General features: G+C 42.6%; 1 protein-coding gene across 4 annotated transcripts in view; it reads left to right on the top strand.

The window, feature by feature from the left end:
• The window catches only part of SPECC1 (sperm antigen with calponin homology and coiled-coil domains 1), a 277,393-nt gene that overhangs the window by 30,739 nt on the left and 226,119 nt on the right, over positions 1 to 20,535 (top strand). For 2 of the 4 annotated variants that reach the window (XM_018561040.1, XM_018561041.1), the window contains exons 1-3: positions 3,187 to 3,310; positions 14,660 to 14,815; positions 18,823 to 18,958. In XM_018561040.1, the coding sequence (XP_018416542.1) occupies positions 3,275 to 3,310; positions 14,660 to 14,815; positions 18,823 to 18,958 (328 nt within the window). In that variant the 5' untranslated portion in view covers positions 3,187 to 3,274. Of the gene's footprint in view, positions 1 to 3,186; positions 3,311 to 14,659; positions 14,816 to 18,822; positions 18,959 to 20,535 lie in introns of those variants that run through there. The other 2 variants (XM_018561036.1, XM_018561037.1) reach the window with 2 other exon arrangements.

Here is a 20,535-nt window from a genome sequence, read left to right on the forward strand (position 1 = left end):
TATATATATATTTATAAAAACAAAATCGTACATTAAAACAGAGATGTGCAAATCCCAGGAGCTTCGTGTGCTCCTTACAAATGACAGCTGCCTCCTAACTTTAACATTTTTCTCTAGTCTTGTCCTGGAGCTCGAAAAGTATCTGTATATGTACTTGTACTTGTACAGAGTAAGGTACTAGGTATTGGTGCATCCCTAGTTCAAATGCCTCACCACTCTATCCAAAACTAAACATGTTGGCTTTACATACACTTTGATGTTAAGAAATATATTAATCTAAGTTCACTTTAAGGAGTAAGAAATAGGGAATAGGATTATAGCCCACAACATACGGAGAGCAATAGTTACTGTATTTGTATTGTAAGCCTTTCCACAGATATTCTACCTTGTGATGATCTTATATGAAAAGATATGATTACTCAGAAATACCAATCCAGTCTTTGGAAGATCACCCCCTCTTACAATATCTGCATCTGTATTCAGTCAGTGGAAATGTATCAAAACTGGAGAAGAAAGAATCTGGAGGAGTTGACAATGGCAACCAATCAGCATCCACCATTCATTTTCAAACTGTAACTGAACAAACTGAAAACAAAAAGCTGATTGGTTGCCAAAGATAACTGCTCCAGATTCTTCTGCTCCAGTTTTGATAAATTCCCCCCTGTGTGTTTTAAGTGACTTAGTTTACAGTGCTGGCTTATCTTGATTATTTGTGCTATATATCGGAAATGAACAAAGAATTGTACTAATCTTTCTAAAGGTGCCCATACACTCTACAACCCTCGCAAGACTTTTGTCTTGTGAGGGTTGTAAAGTACTTAAAAAACGTACGATCTGCCCATCTTGGAGAGGCAGATCGTACTTGCGATCATTGCAAGCCCGCCCCCCTGAGGTGCGGGTTTCCGATGACTGCAATGCTGAACGGGCAGTGTGCGCGTGCGCACACTGGCACATTCGGCAGTGATCGCTCGATCATGTTAAAAAACAGTTTTCCAACATGCTCGATATACAAAAGTCGAGCGACCGTACATTAGAAACGGTAGCACGCCTTCCATACACTGCACGATTCTCGTACGATCGCGGGATTTCCCGCGATTCTCGTACGAGAATCATGCAGTGTATGGGCACCTTTAACCTTCCTGTTATTTTGTAGAGCTGAGCCTGGTCTACTGTGAGGCCCCCTGGTGCGCTCATGTGTGCCCCGACTGAGAACAGAGTACACACCAATCTTATCGGTCAGTCACTCTGTACAAGAGATTGCTGACTGGCCAGCAAATGCAAAGCCTTCACATCCAGCTCAATTTTATGTTGCACTGCCATTATATAGATTAAGGACTCAGATACCATATGCTTTTTTTGGCAAACATGCCATGTTTTGTATTGTGACAGTTCATGCCAACAAGCTACACTGTTGGGGGGGGGGGCAGGCAACATTTGATTGCACAGCAGCATCCAGCTGCAGCATGCATTAAGTTAAACAAAAGTAATGGCCTAAAAAAACTCACACCGCAATGTATGTAAAATTGCACCTCTGTACACATCGTTATCATCAAGGATTTGGAAACTTAGTGCCTATTCACAACATATACAGTGTGTTCCAGCACGGTTAGCTGCTGGAACGCACTGTATCGCATTGTAAACTCCCCCCTGTGCATGCAGCATTTTGTCCCAACGCACTGGACCGTAACACAGGCATTGTTGTGCCCACGTTCTGGTGCGGGTGATCGCACTACGTGTGGGGGGCGTGGCTGAGGTGCCATTGACTTCAATGCACCACCACGCCCCCTCCTGCCCCAGAACGCAGGGGGGAGTTTACTATGCAATACAGTGCATTCCAGCAGCTAACCACTCTGAAATGCACTGTATGTGGTGTGAACAAGCCCTTAACCTTGTACGCATGCAAACGCCGGTGTCGAAACTTGCAGGCGTACACCTGAGTACAGGGTTTGCTGTTTATGCAGACAGAAAACTGCAGCAGCTATGGCTCCCGGAGCTGCAAATACAGGCGTTATTACGCTATATGAAAATAGACCTGTATTTGCTCTGCGATGTGTGCCCCTTCCGCCGCCACTGCCGGCTATTCCAGGCTACACTGCTCCTCAAGTGGGCCTGGGACTGGCATGGTGGGTGTCAGAGGCTGGATCGGAGGGAGGTCAGCACACTTCCAGAAACCAAAAGAGACGGTGATTTTGTCACTTCTGTTTTCAGGCTTTCATTTCTCCAGCTGTTGGAGCAGGAGAAGAAGTATGATGTGTGCTTCATCAGCTTCTCGGAAATCCTTAAGCCCTTAGGCACAGAAATGTGCAAAAAATTTGCCTTATGGATGCCTATTGAAACGCGTGATTCTGCCCAAAAAGAAGCTCATGGGTTTTTCTCACGCTAGCAAGCAACACAAAAACATTGAAAATAATGTAATCCTTCATGTTCAGCATTGTTGTGCTTCACGCAAAACGCTCGGGTGTAAAAGGGGACTAAAAGAGCTGTTTAAAAAAAAAAAACCTGATTAGGGCCCTGTTCACAAGACGTCCGTTTTCTGTGCTGACCTGATCCGTACGCTCCTGCACTAAAAATGTATCCCAATGTGTTTTATGGGCTACAGTTCTCACGTGCGCAGTCGGTTCAGGTTACGACAGAAAAATACTGCATGTCACATTTTGTACGGTCAGGAAACGGTCCGGAAACGCAAAACACGTCAAAAACGCACTACGCTGCAGCTAACATACTGACAGCCCCACTCCAGCAAAAAAAAAAATTTTTTTTTTTTTTTTACTGGAACGCATCAAAAAACCGGCAAAACACATAGTACCGCGTCTGCAGATCCTCACCTGATCCGGACCTGAAAATCATGTGAACAGGCCCTAAAGACCTTAGTGCAAGTCTCTTTGTTGGGAGTGCTCAGTTTGTGCCCCATACACAGCAAGATTGTGCAACGATTACATCAAAAACATTCATATCATGTGACAGTCTTATCCCACGTGTGCCCGCTTTCACAATAGTATGACAAAAGCGAGCAGATGCACTGAAGCAGAATAGAAGGTCTCAGGCTGAATAAACCCCGGGTAGAGAAAATACATGTCTTTTTCCTATATAGCCTGTGTACGCCTTTCAGTGCCAGAACTAGAGAAGCCAGCTTGCTTCCGTATGTGAATCATTACTCAAGCAGCCTGCTTCTTAGTGAACTGTGGTTTTCCTCTAAAGGAAGAACAGAAAACACTGAATTACTCAGTCTGGTATACACACACATGCTGACACCAAAAAAGAAAAGAGCACTTCCATGATGAGAAAAGCTAATATCCCTCAAGTCGAATCTGTAAGTATTTAAACCTCTTTTCCCTTTCTGTAGCTGTGTTCTCCAGCCAGCGACTGATATCTCAGAGTCTTTGGGAAGTAGATGGATAAAAGGTTCTTATTCGGCAGATGCGGCAGAGGACGGACTCTTCCTCTGTGCCCCGAGCGGCTAAAAATAACCTCATATTTAAATGGTAATTAATAAGCCATGTACCAGTCCATGTGGCATGCCAGATTATGTTCCTGACGGATGGCAGATTGCGTTTTGGTTTAGGGATCCCATATAGGAAGAAATTCAGCGGAGTTTGGTGCAGTTCTCATATTTATTCCTTGTTCTTTCTTGTCATTCAGGAATTGGGTTCATTCTGCCTTTTTGTTTTTACTCATTTACAGCATTTTTGTGTACTTTTGAAGCCACTCTCATGGTTTTCCAAAAGAAATGCAGGGTTTCATCGCTTCTTATTTCTATAGTTTGATGCTTTGACAGATGCAGTGTGAAAGACAGATTAAAGTGATATTAAAGACAAAAGGTTTTAAACTATTTCAAATGCTGAATAAATCACTTACAATGGATGCTTCTTCTTGATGTTTAAAAGTTTTAGTTTCCCGCAGAATCAGCTGGTCTCCCGAGCACTGGCTCTGATATCCTGAGCACTGGACCTGATATCCTGAGTACTGGCCCTGATATCCGGTTTTAGCGTGGCTCCCTTCCCTTGCCGGGTCCTATGGAGCCAACCTTGTGTGTGCCAGTAAGCTGTGTGTGTCTGCACAAACATGCAGACACAGAAAGGCATGTCACTGCCCTGCTCCTTGCTCCCCGCTCTTCCCTACTGCAAGCTAGTAGATGGACGGCTGGAGTCTGCTCTGTTCCTTGTAATCTTGTACTGGAAAGGAAGTTTTGGGAAGCTGAACTAAGAGAAATTGAGCCAGCTGTTTGGAAACATGACAACTGTTAAGTGCTTGGGCAAAAATGTAAAGAAATAATTTGCTGGGCAATATATATATATTTGTTTGATCTGGATTCATTATTGAAAAAAAGAAAAGAGTATTTAATCTTATTTTAAGAAATACGGCAAATCAGTGTTCAGCTTTGATTTCCTAAAGGCCCGTTCACACCAGATGCAGTGCGTTCCAGCCGGATTCTAGCCAGAACGTACTGCCTCGCATTGCGGCTGGCTCACTTTTTTGTGTGGCTAGAGGGGGCGTGGCGGGCCATTGAAGTAAATGGAACTGTAGCCATGCACCCTGGCCGCAATGCGATCGAACGCACGGGATCACAAGGCACATTATGCTTGTGGTCCGGTCTGATAAAAATGCTGCAAGTACTATCTTGATCGTACCGGACTGGACCGGACTGCAGGCATAATGTGCCTTGTGATTCCGTGCGGCCGATCGCATTGGGGCCGGAGGGCGTTGCTAAGGTGCCATTCACTTCAATGGCCTGCTACTCCCCATCCTGCCCCACAAAAAAAGTGAGCCGGCCGCAATGCGAGGCAGTGCGTTCTGCCTAGAATAGGGCTGCAACGCACTGCATCTGGGCATCTGGTGTGAACGGGCCCTAAGCCATACTAAAAAAATGAGAACTGATGTATGCTCTTTGCTGTGTTTTTTATTGTTCAGTTTAGTTGTGTGGAAATGTAAATTTGTCTTTGCTGCTTTGGTAGTATAACATGAAAGAGCTGATCAAAACATTGTTAATAAGCAGGTAAGGACTAATTTATTTTTAACCTGGGAAAACTCAAGTCTCATTATGTAATAATACATTAAAGTGCAACTTTTCTTTTAGTTTTGGATAAAGTGGAGAGGGATTAGACCCACTGTCATGTGTTTTTTTTATGTCTATGTCCCAGTTACGGATATTTCCTCACTCTATTTGTCCTGGTGACCATTATCACTGAAAGTCATTTTGGGTGGTCATCAGAACAGGAATAGATGGGAAATTTTCAGTAGGGACACTAGTTCTGGTGACCCTGCTGACGACCAGGGATTTTGCCTTTGGAGGGATTTCTTCTCACTTCCTGTTGTGGCAGCAGCAGGAGTGGGTGTCCTTGGGTAACAACAATACAAAACACAAAAATTCCCCAGCCCCAACCTGCCAGCCAGCCTGCAACCAAACAAGTAGCCCTGTCAACAGTATGCGTTAAAATCAGAGGTTTTAGTTGCACAAACTTTTGGCCAAAAATATGTAGAAGCCACACTGCCGCGCCAAGGCACCTCTGCAAAGTGTAGTCCTAACTCTATGTATCTGAGTCTCCAAGTGTGAGCATATTAATGAAGTCGATAGATTGCATGCAGGTGTACCTGGAGGTAGCCTACTCCTCCTAATAAGGTGCAGGGACGCACTGGGGGCCCAGCAACCAAAAATGCACGCTGGGACCCCAGTGCATCCCCCACTTTTTTCTAGCTTGGGTAACAACATTGACACTCTAGGACAGGAAGTTCCGAGGAGGGCTCATCCTTGCAGGATCACCAAGTAGAGGAAGAAGTAAAGGAAGTCTGCAAACAAAAAACAAGCCCTCACAGGAACAGACCTTAGGTAAGCTTGCATATCCATAATTTATAGTGAAGATAAACTTCCACAAAGGCACACAGATGGCAAGAAACCTCACAGGGGTTATAACCCTCCCTTACTATATATATAAAACAAAACAAGTTTTGGCTTCAGTGTTACTTTAAGGCAGAGGTGGGCAAACTCCAGCCCTCCAGCTGTTGTGGAACTACAAATCCCATGAGGCTTTGCAAGATAATCACAACTGAAAGGCCGGAGTTTGCCCACCCCTGCTTTTCACACTGCAATGCTGACGAGGTCGGTTGCAATGTGTTGCATAAAAATTCAGACATGCTGCCTCTGTCCCTCACACACCGGGACTCACCTGAAGTCGCAGTAAGCCACTGCAATACAACTCAGCTGCAGTACATTAACTTTAATGAGGTGTCATTTTGTGACACTTCAATAAAGTTAGAAAAAAAATGTCAACAGCGTGATGCACTGAAACATTGAAGAGCACTCCTCCGGCCGCCCATACAAAACACTGCTGGCTACTGTGAACAGGCCCTAAACCTCAGCTCCAGCCAAAACTTGTGTTTTTGTTTTGTGAGAAATGGTTAGAATCACTGTCAGGTTTTTACTGCAGTCTGAGACCTCAGATTTTTATTTACCACCAAAACATAAAAAAGTGTGTTTAAACACAAATTTAAAAAAAAGGTTTATGTGTAGGTGCACAATGCGTCGTCCCTACAGATAAATGCTTCACTACAGGCAGCCTAAGGACTACCTACGAACAGCATCAGTGCTGGGGAGCATGGGACATGTAGACATATTGAAGCAGGCCACTTTCCCACTTCAAGAAGTGCATTCACGGCTATGCCACTCATGCATGTATTGGAAGTATAGGTGGATGCAGCAGCACCATGCACAATATGGCGATTATAAGTAAGTTGATAAAAAAAAGACGCCAAACAATGGATCCTTCTATCTGTGTAATACACTTTGCATCTATTAGTTGTTTATTGATTTCTCCTTTAACATGCAAACACTGATAAATCTGGCAGACCTTTGTGTTTTTGTAGCTTTCATGCATGTGTGCTTTTGTGTCCCTAGTGGAGAGATTTCCCTTCACTTCCTGTCCCTATAACACCCCATCTTTGGACCGAGAAGCAATTAAAAATCTTTTGAAAGTGACATAGACAGCAATAAAATCTGACAGAGACTCCAACCTTTCCTATTGTATTCAAAATCAAAAGAACTGTTTGACTTGGTTTGTGGATTAACATTATTAGGTTTCTTCAACAAAGTATTGCAAAGAGCAGTGATAGAGCAGTGATAATGTACGAAACATATACACCTCTAGTGTTTGCACTTCCCTGGTGTTTCTCCAGTGGGAGGATTCCTCCTGCCACTCTGCCTGGGATTGCCGCATCTATCCATTGTTGGTTCGGGTCTCCCATCCCTGTTCCTACTGTTCCTAGCTCCATTGCTGTTCCTAGCTCAATTGCTGTCCCTAGACTGTTCCCAGCTCCATTGCTGTCCCTATAATGAGGGAGGCTGAGGCCTGTTGCCTTAGCCTTAGATGCCATCTCTTTGGGTCACATGGGGGGACAGCAGGTAGAGCGGCATAGTTTGCAGTGTGCCTACCACCCCCTTTCTGGCCAGAGTGTCCCAGGTTACTAAGAGCCCAGAGGGGAGATGTGTAAGGGCCATACACATCTCCTTGCCCAGCTCTTAGCATATTGGGACGGTGTCCTGCCCAGCTCATGGCAACCAGTGATGCCATTGGTTGCCAGGAGCTGATCGGGATGCTCTGGCCAGAACTCACTATACCATCTTATTTTCTCAATGTCACAGGCCAGGTTTCAGGAAGTCTTCCTATAGGTAATAGGTGTAAAATAAGCGAATCTAATGCATGTGTGGTCTGGACAGGTGAACAAGAACCTGTGAGGTCCTGGTCCTGGAACCTCTCAGGTATCATCTCTGCCTATTATCTAGACGAGATGCCAACCAGGGTAAACGTATGGCCTTTTTACACTCATGCGTTGCAGTGATGCGTGTTACTACATGCGTCAACTCACCTGTCCTACTGTGGTGCATTGCTGTACCATTGATTGTGAATGGCAACCCATGTACAGAAGAAGCCAATGCACAATGCATCACAGTGCCCCACGATGCAAGGTATATGGTGTCGGAGAAACGGTCATGTCCATTGGTCTGTTGAGGTGCGTTGGCAGCCCCTTTATAATGAATGCAGTTAATGAAAAGCATGTTAGTGCTGACCACAATGACCGCACAGATGTTAGTAGGCACGCTTTGACTGCTATTTTAAGTTTGATATTGGTTCTATCAATAATATGAATGTTTAGATTTATGTTACCAGTTCTCAGCCTTGTTTTTTTACCTCCTATAGGGGGAGTCATTTCTGCACAACTACTACTTGTTGTCACTGGCTCCTGCTGAAATAAACTACAACATAAGGCGCCCATAGAATAAATGATCATGACCGATTGGCCAAGGTTAGACCTAAGCTGTTGCTAATTTCTCCGTGTAGGGGGGTCCTGGCACCGATCAGAGTGATGTATTTGTAAATGGTAGTTGTGCTCCTGCTAGGATTGCATCTGTTCATGTTATGGTTAATCATTCAGACAATTGTATGACCATCTGCACAATTAGGATGTTGGATCGAGTGCCAGGCGGTTCTAGGCTTTTGGCTGATGTCAGACAGGTGCATTCAGCTCTGTAAAATGTGAAACGTTTACTTAGTCATTTCCCTAATATGAAGCCATATAATAGAAAGAATGGCCTTGTGTGATTGGTGCTTACAACTAACACATACAGCTTTGTATAGGACTGAGAGAAGGAAGATGGCCTGTCAAAACACTTCATGTAGCATTATTCTTGGCGTGTAATCCACTGGCACACTCACCGACAACATGGCAGCAGATTACATGGTAAAGCATGTTTCACTACCTGTTACATTTTAAAGCAGAAGTCAAGGCAGCAGATAGCTCAGTAGAGAAGCTCCCACTACATGCATTAGAAATTCCAATTATAGAGTTACATTCTAAATGTAATATAAATTGTCCTTTATAGAGGAACTTTAGCCAGATCTTCAAAATAACAACAAAGACACCTTTAGAAATGTTTAGTAATTACAATCTACAAGCAGATACTTCTAGATAATTGCTGGCTCTGTATTCTTTGCATATATTATTTCTCTTTTCTTCCCCAGTCTTCTGACAGTAATCATGTTTACTAAGGGCAGATTACTAGCTCTCCTTTTACTTCATGGATTTCTGGCACATGTGACTAGACATGTGACTAGGACATGTGACCATGCACATCTTCTCAGGGGAGAAAAATGCCTTTTCCTGAGATCTTATGAGATTACAGATTAGATTCCCCAGCAAGGTTCTGCTGATGTAACCTTCCAAGGATGCAATAATTGGGTACGATTACATAATTTGTACCAAAGATGACCAGGAAGTGGAAAAAAAGAAATTGTAAGTAAAATAAAATGATGTTTGTTTAGCTAATGGATGTAAGATGATTTCATATCAGCATGCAGGGGTGACAGCTCATGTGATTTTTAGTGAAAGGGAGTAAAGGTCCACTTTAAAATCAGGTCATCAATCTTCCCCCAAGTGTTTACTCAGACTATAACGCTATAGCAAGTCACAGGGAGAGAGGTTGCAGCAGGGGCTAATCTGTGTCATACATTTGTGAACACAGCCAGGAACTGCACAGAACTGGACTATGCCATCCCTGAGTCCAGGAAGTAAACGCTAAGCCTGGATAATGCCTGAACAAAGATGCTGCTGTCCTTGCTGAAGGCATTGTCAGGGAGAGTACTCTGACCTCTGTGTCTGTAAATACACTTACACTCTAGGTAGCATGCATGTACTTAAAATTTGGTAATGTGCAATGTCACATCACATCAGAAGGAGATTTTCACTGCAGACACTCAATAGGTATGGCATAGGAAGGTGCTGTGCTGTCAATCATCCTCTGTAGATAGGGCAGAGGTATGCAGGCAATGTCATTGGAGGGTCCTCCTTTAAGTGCAAACTCTGAGCCAAGGTGGCACAGGAGAAGGCAGAATTGCTTCAGTTTTATTTATTGTGTACTAAATGTACTCCCAGGAGTCATACAGCATGCTGACCCCCTACATCCCGCCATATATCCCAGGCTCAACTGCCTCTTCTGCAGGCTTGGGACCAGCATGGCTGGTGTCGATGGGGAAAGCAGAGGGAGATCTGCGAATATACTTTTGTTGATCTCCTCTCAGTAAATGAACCTGCAAGCAACAAGGATTTCATCACTTTGTCACTTCGATATTATATTGTGTTTTGTGTGCACTTAAATTAATTTATATATGTTTTTTACTCAATGTTTCGGTTTGATAATCTAAAATTCTTGTAAACTATTTAAATAATAATAATAATAAACGAAATAATAATAAAATAATAATGATAAATAAAAATAAACTAATAATAATAATTTAAAAAAATAAACTAATAATAAGCTAATAATAATAAACTAAATAATAATAAAATAATAATAATAAACTAATAATAAGCGGATGTATGACATAATAAATAACAATTGCCACCATTTTCTTTTCCATGGTCTTTGCTATCAAGGTTTAAGCAAATTTCTAACCTAAAATGCATAACATTTGTTTTTGTTTTTAAAGGCGCTGGCAGAGCAAGGGTTAGAGGATGAGATAACCTGATTAGTGTTAAGTTTTGCCACATATGAAAACACATTTTACTTACAATTCATTTTTTTCCACTTCCTGGTCCCCTTGGGGACAAATGATGTAATTGTGCCCAAGCATTGCATCCTTGGAAGGTTACATCAGCAAAGCATTGCTGGGAAATCTCATCTGTAATCTCATGAGATCCCAGGGAAAGGCATTTTCTTCCCCTGAGAGGATGGACATGGTAACATGTGTCAGAGATCCAGGAAGTAAAGAGAGATCTAGTAACCTGCCCTTAGTTAAAATAGTCACTGTAGGAAACCTGGGAAATGAAAGAGAAATACAAAGTCTTCAATTATCTAGAAGTATGTGTTTGTAGATTGTCATTACTACACATTTCTAAAGGAGTGTGTGTTGTTATTTTGAAGATATGGGTAAAGTTCCTCTTTAGTAAAAAGATTTGCAGTTTATTGATCAGCCTGGTAAGGAAGTCATTGCTGTGGGTTGCCGTAATTGTACATTGTTTCTTTACATAAGCCTGAGTGTCCAGCATCGGTGCAGAACTTCAGCTGGGGTCCCTCACCACTGTGGCTTGTTGATGAATACTGTCTGTGACTCCTCAAAGAGACAGTGATTTATTTTCATATGGTGACCTCCAGCAGGCCTTACCAGGGTTTTCCTGTCCACATGAAATGGTATGAAACCAAAAGTCCTGACTCTACATAGCATGTTCAGCCTTCAGAGGCCCTTGGCTGTTGGTTCTTATGCGTTACTCTTGCCTCTCCACAGTCCAATACTCTTATTTTTAGTAGGGTGTCTCGGGGACAATATATAAACATGTGCACCCAGAGATCAAAAATAAACTGTTAGGCAATTTGTGGTGTCCAAATATAGCAGGTTTGTTTGTGACAGTCTTCTCCATATAATTAAATCACCACTTCACATAAACTCTGTACATTGCACAACTTTATTCTGACAGCTAAGCCCTCTGTGTGAACCTGTGTTGCGCGGATATGAACGGGAAGTTGTTAGTGCATCTGTGATCACGGGCATGGTTATTCCTCCTACCAACACAAATGATGAGGCAGTGACACCAAGGATGTGGCACTTTTCCTCCCACTATCACAGATGATATGGCACTATTCGTCTCACTGACACCAATGATGGGGCACTATTCTTCCCAATGACACCAGTAATGGAGCACTATTTCTCCCACTGAAATGAACGATGAGGCACTATTCCTCCAACTGATAACAGCGATGTGACACTATTCCTCCCACTGATACCAAGGATGTGGCACTATTCCTCCCACTGACACCAACGGTGGGGCACTATTCATCCCTGTAACACCATCAATGGAGCACTATTCCTCCCACTGATACCAGCAATGGGACTCTATTCATCTCACTCACACCAATGATAGGGCACTATTCATCTCATTGACGCTAACCATAGTGCACTATTCATCTCATTGACGCTAACCATAGGGCATTATTCATCTCATTGACACAAATGATGGGGCAGTATTCATCTCATTGACCCTAATGATAGGGCATTATTCATCTCACTGACACCAATGATGGGGCACTATTCATCTTGTTGACACCAATAATGGAGCACTATTCATCTCATTGACACCAGTGATGGTGCACTATTCATCTCACTGGCACCAATGATGGGGCACTATTCATCTCACTGGCACCAATGATGGGGCACTATGCATCTCACTGACACCAATGACGGGGCACTATTCATCTCACTGGCACCAATGAAGGGGCACTATTCGTCTCACTGACACCAATGACGGGGCACTATTCATCTCGCTGGCACCAATGATGGGGCACTATTCATCTCACTGGCACCAATGATGGGGCATTATTCGTCTCACTGACACCAATGATGGGGCACTATTCATCTCACTGGCACCAATGATGGGGCACTATTCATCTCACTGACACCAATATTGGGGTAATTTAATTATATGGGGAAGTCTGTCAGATTGTGCCATGCATGGAGGCCCCTAATTATATTCCTGTCTATAGATTGCTGCTTGCATCATCCAGTGCAATGTGTTGCCAGAAAATATGCACAAATCTACCATATATTTTTGAGATTCCCCTTTTATATGGGGCTAAATAATAGCAAAGGCAGGAGCCAGATGGAAGCAGATTGAAAAAAAGAAAGTGTGTATTTATTTGTTTTTGTTTGTTTTACACATATTATTGATTATCGTGTTTCAGCACAGAAAACCGTCTGTCTATATGAACTTCATTTAGTGACACTTGATGAGAGATGAAACTGTACACTTATGTGGTTTGTACCTGCTGCGTGTTGTAGAATTATACATTTAGAGTCGTCAGTTATGAATAATTCATCAGGGACATTTTGTCTTAAACTGTTCTCTGCTGATAGCAGTGTGGATTCTGAGGAGTAATTGAAAACGTAATTTATATGTGTAGATAACAGAGACATGAAAAGCTGCTTTCATAGAAAGAAGAATCCTGGATCCCCAAGTCTTAGAGGATTCTCTCTGCAGAACTGGAGATTTACCTAACAAAGGATCAGTAGGTCCTCAGTAGATCATTGGTAGATCCTCAGTAGATCATTGATAGATTCTCTGTAGATCATTGGTAGATTCTCAGTAGATCATTGGTAGATTTTCAGTAGAGACATTGGTAGATTCTCAGTAGATAAAACCAATAGATCATTGCTAGATTCTGTGTAGATAATTGGTGGATTCTCAGTAGATCCTCGGTAGTTCATTGCTAGATTCTCAATAGATCATCAGTAGATCATTGATAGATTCTCTGTAGATCATTGGTAGATTCTCTGTAGATCATTGGTAGATTCTCTGTAGATCATTGGTAGATTCTCAGTAGATCATTGGTAGATTCTCAGTAGATCATTGGTAGATTCTCTGTAGATCATTGCTAGATTCTCAATAGATCATCAGTAGATCATTGATAGATTCTCTGTAGATCATTGGTAGATTCTCAGTAGATCATTGGTAGATTCTCAGTAGAGACATTGGTAGATTCTCAGGAGATCCTCAGTAGATCATTGATAGATTCTCTGTAGATCATTGGTAGATTCTGAGTAGATCATTGGCAGATTCTCAGTAGATTCTCAGTAGATCATTGATAGATTCTCTATAGATCATTGGTAGATCATGAGTAGATCATTGATAGATTATCTATAGATCATTGGTAGATCATCAGTAGATCATTGATAGATTCTCTGTAGATTATTGGTAGGTTCTCAGTAGATCTTTAGTAAATCCTCAGTATATCATCAGTAGATTCTCAGTAGATCCTCAGTGAATCCTCAGATCTGAGCGGTCTTGTCATAAGAGAGAATCCTGCACTGCCCCTCTGCTGAGAACATCCCACCAATGTTTACCTTCAGCCAGCCAGTCCTCTTTTCCCCACTAAATCCCCATAGACCTCTATGGGGTCATGAGACAGGTGACGTAGAAATCTTTGGGGTTTTATTGGGCAGTGGAAAGAAGAGGGCCAACCGTTTTGAGATAAAAATCAGAAAACATTTTAGAAAGTTTTCATACCCTTTAGAAAAATGAACAGTACCAAAATTCTTCAGCATCCTGTCCAGCTTTTGATAATCTTTTTTCAATATTTAGTTCAAGAGATGGTTTTGGTTGAATACATTGGCACAAATGTGAAGGCACAGTGCTGCATCAAGGCGTCCCCAAAGTGTGGTCCTGGGTTACTCCTTGGGTAGCACCTGAGACATATACAAACACAGATTAAGCTGGATTCCCACTGTGTACTGTCAGTATACATGCAGTTTTATCTGATTTATAATGCACATAACTGTTTTCATGCATTTTGTGGTGTTGCCCTACATGTAGTTTGAATATTCTCATACTGCAAGAAGGAAAGCATGGGGAAGAAGGCAAGAGTGGGATGATGCTTTGTTCTAGATGGAACAGACAGGTGACATAGGCGGCAGCAGAGCTGACTATCTGGATAGTTCTGTTTCGTACAGTATGGTAGACATGTACAGTATGAGTCGCTGACAGAATGTTGACTAACCTCAACTAACTGCAGTCTAGTTTTATCTCTGCATGTACAATGATAAAACAACATATGATATATTTATTACCACTGTACATTGATCTTAATATTGTATGATTTACATTTCTACTCTGTCTTCTCTAGGGGATGAAGAGTTCTGCTCGTAATATGAATGCACAGAGCACTAAGGGACAGGGCAGCCATGGGACAGAACGAGCAAAATCCATTCCAACAATTGCCTTTGGCATGAAAACCTCCAGGTCAACCAATTCTCTAGCGTTCGAGTCACGGCTGAGCAGGGTAAGAGAATGGCGTGAGCCCAAACTGATCATCCACCCATAATATCCATGGTATAGCAGTATGGGGGCTTGTGTGGTGTAGGTGCCATCAGATAGGGACTATCTGTGGCTAGTATTGTGTATATTATGCTTTGTTACAGCTACCAGTGCTATACATCTTTACTCTGAAATTGCTTACAGGAGGTACTAATGCATGGGAAAACTAATTTCAACATAAACGGCACGCATACTGTATAAATAAATGTGCAGCAGCATAACTAATAATGCGGCTACAAGCAAACTAGCAAACTAACTATGACTAGCCACATAATCCATTTAAGAGGAACTCCATCCAATTATACCATGCAGAAGTCCTTAATGTTCCATTTTCATTGCTGTCTCTTTTGGGGAGCTTTTCCCTCACTTCCTGTCCTGGTGACAACATGGAATTGTGAGCTGAAGTCCTGATTCTTATATTTTGATTGCATTCACTATATACACATATCAGCCATAACATTATAACCACCCGCCTAATAATGAGTAGGTTTCCCTTTTGCTGCCAAAACAGCCCTGACCCATCAAGGCATTGATTCCACTAGACATCTGAAGGTATGCAGTGATTTCTGGCAGCATGTAGTCAGTAGCAAATCCTTAAGTCCTGTAATTTGGGAGGTGGGGCCTCCAATGGATTGGACTTGTTTTTCCAGCACATCCCACCAATGCTCGATTGGATTGAGATCTGGAGAATTTGGAGGCCAAGTCAGCACCCTTAACTCAACACCGCTTCAAATCAGGAACATCCCACAAGAGCTGCAGTTTTGGAATTGCTCTGACCCAGTTGTTTAGTCATCACAATTTGGCTCTTGTCAAAGTCACTCAAATCCTTACGCTTGCCCATTTTTTCTGCTTCCAACACATCAATTCAGGGACAAAATGTTCACTTTCACCCTTATATATCCCACCCACTTTCAGTTACCATGTAACAAGAGAATCAGTGTTATTTACTCCACCTGTCAGTGGTCATAATGTTATTGCTGTTTGATGTATTTCTATAAAGTATCCACGAGAGAGCCAGTCTCAACCTCTCCTAGCGGGTTCTCCAAAGGAATGCCTGTTTACTTTAGTATCCAAATGGGTCTATTTATAAACAATTCACGGAGACAATCACGCTGCCAATATCTGTGAACATTTGCTCTGTGTGAATATATACGCTGAAACAAATGTTCTTTAGGTTTTTTTTCACAATAATATCACAATACGGCCACTAGATGGAGCTAAAAGAGCATATGAAATAACTATTTATTTTCTATATTCCTCAGTGCCATCTAGTGGCCATATTGCAATATTACATAAAAATAAATTGAAAAAACATTTCCTTGTAAAGAAACACCTAAAGAACATTCGTTTTGACGTACTGTATATCGCGCAGAGCGATCATTCACCCAGGGCTGTTCGCCCTCCAAATAGCTTATAAATAGACCTCTTAGTGTCACTGTGACAGGAATTGAGATGAATCTCTGTGGATAACCTGCCTTTCCCCACTCTATTTAAGGGCACATTTACACTTTTAGATTCTAAGTGCACACGTTGCAACGTACTAAGTGTGCTTAAATGGTCATGTCTTTCCCATAATATAAAAAGTGCCTGTTTTCATCTCTGCAGTACAGTGCATTTTGAAAAATATGGCATGTCTATTTTTTCCTGTGTTTTAGTGCATTAGGAGCCCCACAGAAGTCAATGGCAACACATACAAAATGCATGTAACATGGGTTTTGATACATTGGCTACAGATATTTACAAGCCTTGGCCAAGAGTTACTAACTCCGTCCATTCCAAATCCCAACTTCAAAAACACATATGAAATGTGTGTTTGCACACGCGGTGCCGGATTTCCCACAAGGCCAACCGAGGCCCGGCCTCGGGGCAGCAGGGAGTAGAGGGGCAGCAGGGGTGTGGAATTCCTTTCTCCCGACGCAAGGGACATGTAGTTTCGGGCGCCAGGCGGGTAGTTTTCTACATTTAGCCCTGCTCTGGACAAGCAGGGCTAAATGTAGAGCGGGGAAGCCACCGCTCGTTCTGTACAAGTGATAAGTAAAAAAAAATGTAAAACCAACCCTGCCTCCATGCCATCTGGGGGAGAAATTTAGTTGGGAGGGGGGCAAATTAAGGAACCTGGCCTTGGGGTAGCAGAGAGAGTAAATCCGGCCCTGAGCGCACGTCAATAATGTACTGTATGTCAGCAGACAAAGGAAATGCACATTGACGTATGATAACACAGCTGTCTAATGCTACAAAAACACACCTCACGCACACACATAAATCTCAATGGATCCCTAAGGATGAGTACACATTTAATAACAACTACCAGATTCCTCTCTCCCAGCAAGAGCAAATATGCCAGTATAACTACAAACAGCTGATGAGCAAACACTGAATTCTGTATTACATTGTCTTCCGTGCTTCTTTTGGCACTTCCATCACCTTTTTGTATTATCTACGTGGACCAATACTATATTCTCTGTGGTCAGGCTCAGTACATGCACAGGATATTTGAGGCTTCTGTGAGCGCTGGAGGATAGAAACACTGGACAGGCCGGGAAGTGAACGCTTACATTTGTAGTCATTTGTGGTATGCAGTTACAATGACATTTTCTCTCAGGATTGCCTCAGGGTGAGGAATCCTTCATTTCTAGTTAAATGTACAGTTATCCTTTAAAACATTAACTACTTTAATAAAACCTTTTCCCCAGTGCTTCAAGAATCTAGAAAGGTTAGAGATAGAGATAATCCGTGAAACCTCATTCAGATTCATTTCAAGGTTGCCTTTAAAGGAGAACTATGAGGTGAGTGCTTTTCACTCACCTCATAGTTCTAGCCGACCTGTGACAATGAGACTGTCACAGGTCGGCTCAGTAGATCGGGAGGTGAGCGAACACATACCGGCGTTCGCTCACCACTCGATCCTGTCACAGCTCTCTGCCGTGACAGGGTAGGGGCTGGATTCCCCCCTTCCCGCTCCGATCCTCCAGCGCTGACTGGCGGAACGGACGGGGGAGGGGGCGGGGACAGCTGGCTCTCCCTCTAGATAGGCAGAGCCAGCTGTCTCTCACGCAGCTGGGCGGATCCAGACACAATTGTCGGGATCCGCTTCAACTGCAGCGTCTCAGTATACCGCGAGCTGTAGCTCGCGGTATACTGAGCCTAGGGTGACAGGAGGACGCTAGTTTGTGTCCTCCCATTACTCTAAGGAGAACTATGGGGAAAAGCCCTAACCCTATAGTTCTCCTTTAAAGACAGAGGGGGTTTTGCACACATCCTCCATCACCCAAAATGTAAAACCTATCCAAAATTAGAAATAAAATCTTCTTTAAAGCTGAACTGCAGCAGGAAAATTAATGGATTGCGTGGTCTAAAGAGCAGCAGTTGTAATGAGTAGAAATGTGCGATTAGTTTTGTTCCGAAACGAAATTTGGACGAATTTTCGTAAATGTATCCGAATGACAGATATAACGAATGCAAACTAATCCGAATTTCCTTTTCCGAAATTCATTAGCGGAAGTTCATTCAAACGTTCGTTTCGTTTTAGTTTCTTATTCGTTTCGTTCGTTTGTTCGTTGCAGCAAAGTGACATTAGAGAAGGAGAAAAACATTTTTTTACCCCCTCAAATGTCACTTTGCTGCAACGAACGAACGAATGAACAAAACGAATAAGAAACGAACGTTCAAACGAACTACCGCTGACAAATTCCTTTACATTATTTTTTTTTTAAAGGGTAATGTATTAAGCTGAGTTTGAAATTAAATATAAGTGTTTTGGGGGCATATTTAGGGTTTAAACTATATAAAAAATGCTTTTATAGGCATTTTTTGACCACATTCAAAATTTGCGGTTTTTCACAATCCACAGGTGCTCTATGAACGTAACCCCCGCGAATTTTGCGGGTCAACTGTACCGCACTGAGCAGTATGCACAATAAACTATATACTGAGACAATAGCCCATGGTGAGCCATTCTCTTGTTTGTTGCAGCTGAAAAGAGCAAGTAGCGATGACATGCTCACAAAGCCAGTGGGCATTACAGCTGCCACCACCTCCAGACTGAAGAAGACCATTACTACAGGCGCCATCTCAGAGCTGTCTGAGAGCAAGTACAGGAGCACCACAGGTAAAAGATTGCTGAAATTATTGTTACTATGCAGGATTTATATAGCGTGAACAGTTTGCACAGCATTTTATACAGAATTACAAAGTTCTTGAATGTTTCCCTAACATTTGTCTTATTATATCCTGCTCCATTCATATAATTAATATCAAACTGGGCTGCTTTATAAAGAAAACTGAACAATAAAGGTGCCCATACACCTTACGATTATCGGACGAAACGCTTCGTCCGATGATCGAATAGTCGTGCGATTTTCGTACGGCAGCCCCATCCTGCCCCGATGATCGCATGATTAATTTAGCCGTAATTAACGAAAAGCACCTGGACGAAATGCGGTAATTGATTTGTCGTATTTTCGTTCGCGCATGCGCAGTGTAGATCGTACGACTTTTGACAGACGGAAACGCCAGCAACCTTATGACAATCGTACGATCGAGCAAAGTTTTCAAACATGCTTGACCGTCAAAAGTCGTACGATTGTACAGTAATGTCGGTTCGGGCACTCTATTCACACGTACGATTGTCGTTCGAACAGTCGATCGCATACGATTATCGTACGATAATCGTAAGGTGTATGGGCACCTTAAGACTTTAAAAATCGAATCTATTGTTTTGCACCTGGAATGTATTTAGCTGATTGAAACTAAAAAATCATTTGGGCTCATTGGGTCCACTGTTGTAATAGGAAGGCACAAATGGTGGGGAATTGAAGAGTAAAAACATTAGGTTTTTGCAGTGCTTCAATTCCAGCAGTAATATCAGGTCACATAGCCCACATCTGGGCTTTATTATGGGTGCCAACATAAGCAGAACATTCATTCAATTACACTGAAGATTCTGCTGATGACAGCGCCTTAGTGCAGTACCACTTTGGACCCAGGATCTACGATGAAGAAGCAGTGCTGCACAAGACCACCAGTTTCCAACTAGAAGGTATACTTTTGTACTGTGGTACCCATCTTGCCTCTCTAAAGAGCACCTAAACTTGGATATTAGGTCCGATTTAACACTAAGTGTTATTTATAGATATACAGTTTGTTGTCAGTTTAGCTAAGCCACTTGTGTGGAGTATCTATTTGGGATTGGGAGTTTCCACCTCATTAAAATTATTTCACAGATTGGGAGGGGATCTCCTCACTACATTCCTGAACACCAGTCAAGACTCTGTCAGCGAAAAAGCCCATTTCTTTCCACACATCACAGATTATGTTGCTGTTTAACAGGTAATGATGGATGGGCAAAGGTTCTCTTGTTGATGGTCAATGAGAATTTGGTGGGAACACAGCTATTCTTTACCATTACAGTACTATTTCTCTGAAAATGTTGACACTATTCTCCTTTTGTATGAGTGAGAGATAATTCATCTGCTGACATAAGCCTTTAACCTCTTGCCGTCCGCCCGTAGTAAAAAAACGGACGGACGGCACTGCAGCATCTGCGGGTTGCCGTCTCCAGACGGCAATTTTTTTCTGCTCGCGCGCGCCCCCTAGCGGGCACGCATGGGCAGAAAAGACCCGCTAAATGCACACACCCGTTACCGGGTGTTTCACATATAGGCGATCGGCGGGTCCATAGCCCGC

This window comes from Nanorana parkeri, unplaced genomic scaffold, assembly GCF_000935625.1.
Source record: "Nanorana parkeri isolate BGI_ZX_2015 unplaced genomic scaffold, ASM93562v1 scaffold494, whole genome shotgun sequence".
In the NCBI taxonomy this organism is placed as follows: Eukaryota; Metazoa; Chordata; class Amphibia; order Anura; family Dicroglossidae; genus Nanorana; species Nanorana parkeri.